Source organism: Bos indicus x Bos taurus, chromosome 4, assembly GCF_003369695.1.
Source record: "Bos indicus x Bos taurus breed Angus x Brahman F1 hybrid chromosome 4, Bos_hybrid_MaternalHap_v2.0, whole genome shotgun sequence".
Taxonomy (NCBI): domain Eukaryota; kingdom Metazoa; phylum Chordata; class Mammalia; order Artiodactyla; family Bovidae; genus Bos; species Bos indicus x Bos taurus.
Window position 1 is genome coordinate 106,908,079 of NC_040079.1, and position 2,216 is coordinate 106,910,294.

The 2,216-nt window shown below is 50.0% G+C and overlaps 1 protein-coding gene across 1 annotated transcript; it reads right to left on the reverse strand.

The window, feature by feature from the left end:
- Nucleotides 1–1,466: 1,466 nt before the first annotated feature.
- LOC113891914 (histone H2B type 1-like) lies at nt 1,467–1,863 on the reverse strand. Its single transcript, XM_027540351.1, has one exon. The coding sequence runs from the start codon at nt 1,845–1,847 to the stop codon at nt 1,467–1,469; it is 381 nt and encodes a 126-aa protein (XP_027396152.1). The 5' UTR covers nt 1,848–1,863.
- Nucleotides 1,864–2,216: the final 353 nt, after the last annotated feature.

The following is a 2,216-nucleotide window of genomic DNA, read 5'->3' on the forward strand; positions in this document are numbered from 1 at the left end:
GACTGCAAAGAGATCCAACCAGTCCATCCTAAAGGAAATCAGTCCTGAATATTCATTGGAAAGACTGATGCTGAAGCTGAAACTCCAATACTTTGGCCAGCTGATGCAAAGAACTGACTCACTGGAAAAGACCCTGATGCTGGGAGGGATTGGGGGCAGGAGGAGAAGGGGAAGGCAGAGGATGAGATGGCTGGATGGCATCACTGACTTGATGCACATGAGTTTGGGTGAATTCCAGGAGTTGGTGATGGACAGGGAGGCCTGGCATGCTGTGATTCATGGGGTCGCAGAGTCAGACATGACTGAGTGACTGAACTGAACTGAACTTCAGTCACTCAGTTGTGTCCGATTCTTTGTGACCCCATGAATCGCAGCATGCCAGGCCTCCCTGTCCATCACCAACTCCCAGAGTTCACCCAGACTCACATCCATCGAGTGAGTGATGCCATCCAGCCATCTCATCCTCTGTCATCCCCTTCTCCTCCTGCCCCCAGTCCCTCCCAGCATCAGAGTCTTTTCCAATGAGTCAACTCTTCACGTGAGGTGGCCAAAGTACTGGAGTCTCAGCTTTAGCATCATTCCTTCCAAAGAAATCCCAGGGCTGATCTCCTTCAGAATGGACTGGCTGGATCTCCTTGCAGTCCAAGGGATTCTCAAGAGTCTTCTCCAACACCACAGTTCAAAAGCATCAATTCTTCAGTGCTCAGCTTTCTTTATAGTCCAACTCTCACATCCATACATGACCACAGGAAAAACAATAGCCTTGACTAGACGAACCTTTGTTGGCAAAGTAATGTCTTTGCTTTTGAATATGCTATCTAGGTTGGTCATAACTTTCCTTCCAAGGAGTAAGTGTCTTTTAATTTCATGGCTGCAGTCAGGGGCGGCGACAAGAGGAGTTACCCTGCGTCTGAGGTCAGGGGCGGCGGCTGGGAGGAGCTACCCCACATCCAAGGAGCCATGGCTGCGCAGGCGCAGGAGGGCCTAGAGGAGCTATCCCAAGTTCAAGGTCAGAAAGGGCGGCGGTGAGGAGATACCCCTCGTCCAAGGTAAGCAGCAGCGGCTGCACTTTGCTGGAGCAGCCGTGAAGAGATACCCCATGTCCAAGGTAAGAGAAACCCAAGTAAGACGGTAGGTGTTGCAAGAAGGCATCAGAGGGCAGACACTGAAACCATACTCACAGAAAACTAGTCAGTCTAATCACACTAGGACCACAGCCTTGTCTAACTCAATGAAACTAAGCCATGCCTGTGGGGCAACCCAAGATGGGCGGGTCATGGTGGAGAGATCTGACAGAATGTGGTCCACTGGAGAAAGTGAAAGTGAAGTCACTCAGTCATGTCCAACTCTTACTGACCCCATGGACTATAGCCCACCAGGCCCTCCGTCCATGGGATTTTCCAGGCAGGAATACTGGAGTGGGGTGCCATTGCCTTCTCCGTTAACATCGGCAAGGCATATTATATTTACTTGGAGCTGGTATAGTTGGTGACAGCCTTAGTGCCCCCGGACACGGCGTGCTTGGCCAGCTCCCCAGGTAGCAGCAAGCGCAGAGTGGTCTGGATCTCCCTGGATGTGATAGTCGAGCGCTTGTTGTAATGCGCCAGGCGCGATGCCTCACCAGCGATGCACTCGAAAATGTCGTTGACAAAGGAGTTCATGATTCTCATGGCCTTGGACGAGATGCCAGTGTCCGGATGGACTTGCTTCAGCACCTTGTACACGTACACGGAGTAGCTTTTCTTTCGGCTGCGCTTGCGCTTCTTGCCGTCCTTCTTCTGGGCCTTGGTCACAGCTTTTTTAGAGCCCTTTTTAGGGGCAGGAGCAGACTTAGCCGGTTCAGGCATGTCTATAATGACAACACCCAACAAATGGCAAAACACTTCAGTATTCTTGCCTTGAGAACCCATGAACAGTATGAAAAGGCAAAATGATAGAATACTGAAAGAGGAACTCCCCACGTCAGTAGGTGCCCAATATGCTACTGGAGATCAGTAGAGAAATATATCCAGAAAGAACGAAGGGATGGAGCCAAAGCAAAAAGAATACCCAGCTGTGGATGTAACTGGTGATAGAAGCAAGGTCTGATGCTGTAAAGAGCAATATTGCATAGGAACCTGGAACGTCAGGTCCATGAATCAAGGCAAATTGGAAGTGGTCAAACAAGAGATGGCAAGAGTGAATGTCGACATTCTAGGAATCAGCGAACTAAAAAT

Bases quoted from the DNA above. Each gene is read 5' to 3' on its own strand.
- LOC113891914 (XM_027540351.1), bottom strand. From the start codon at position 1,847: ATGCCTGAACCGGCTAAGTCTGCTCCTGCCCCTAAAAAGGGCTCTAAA.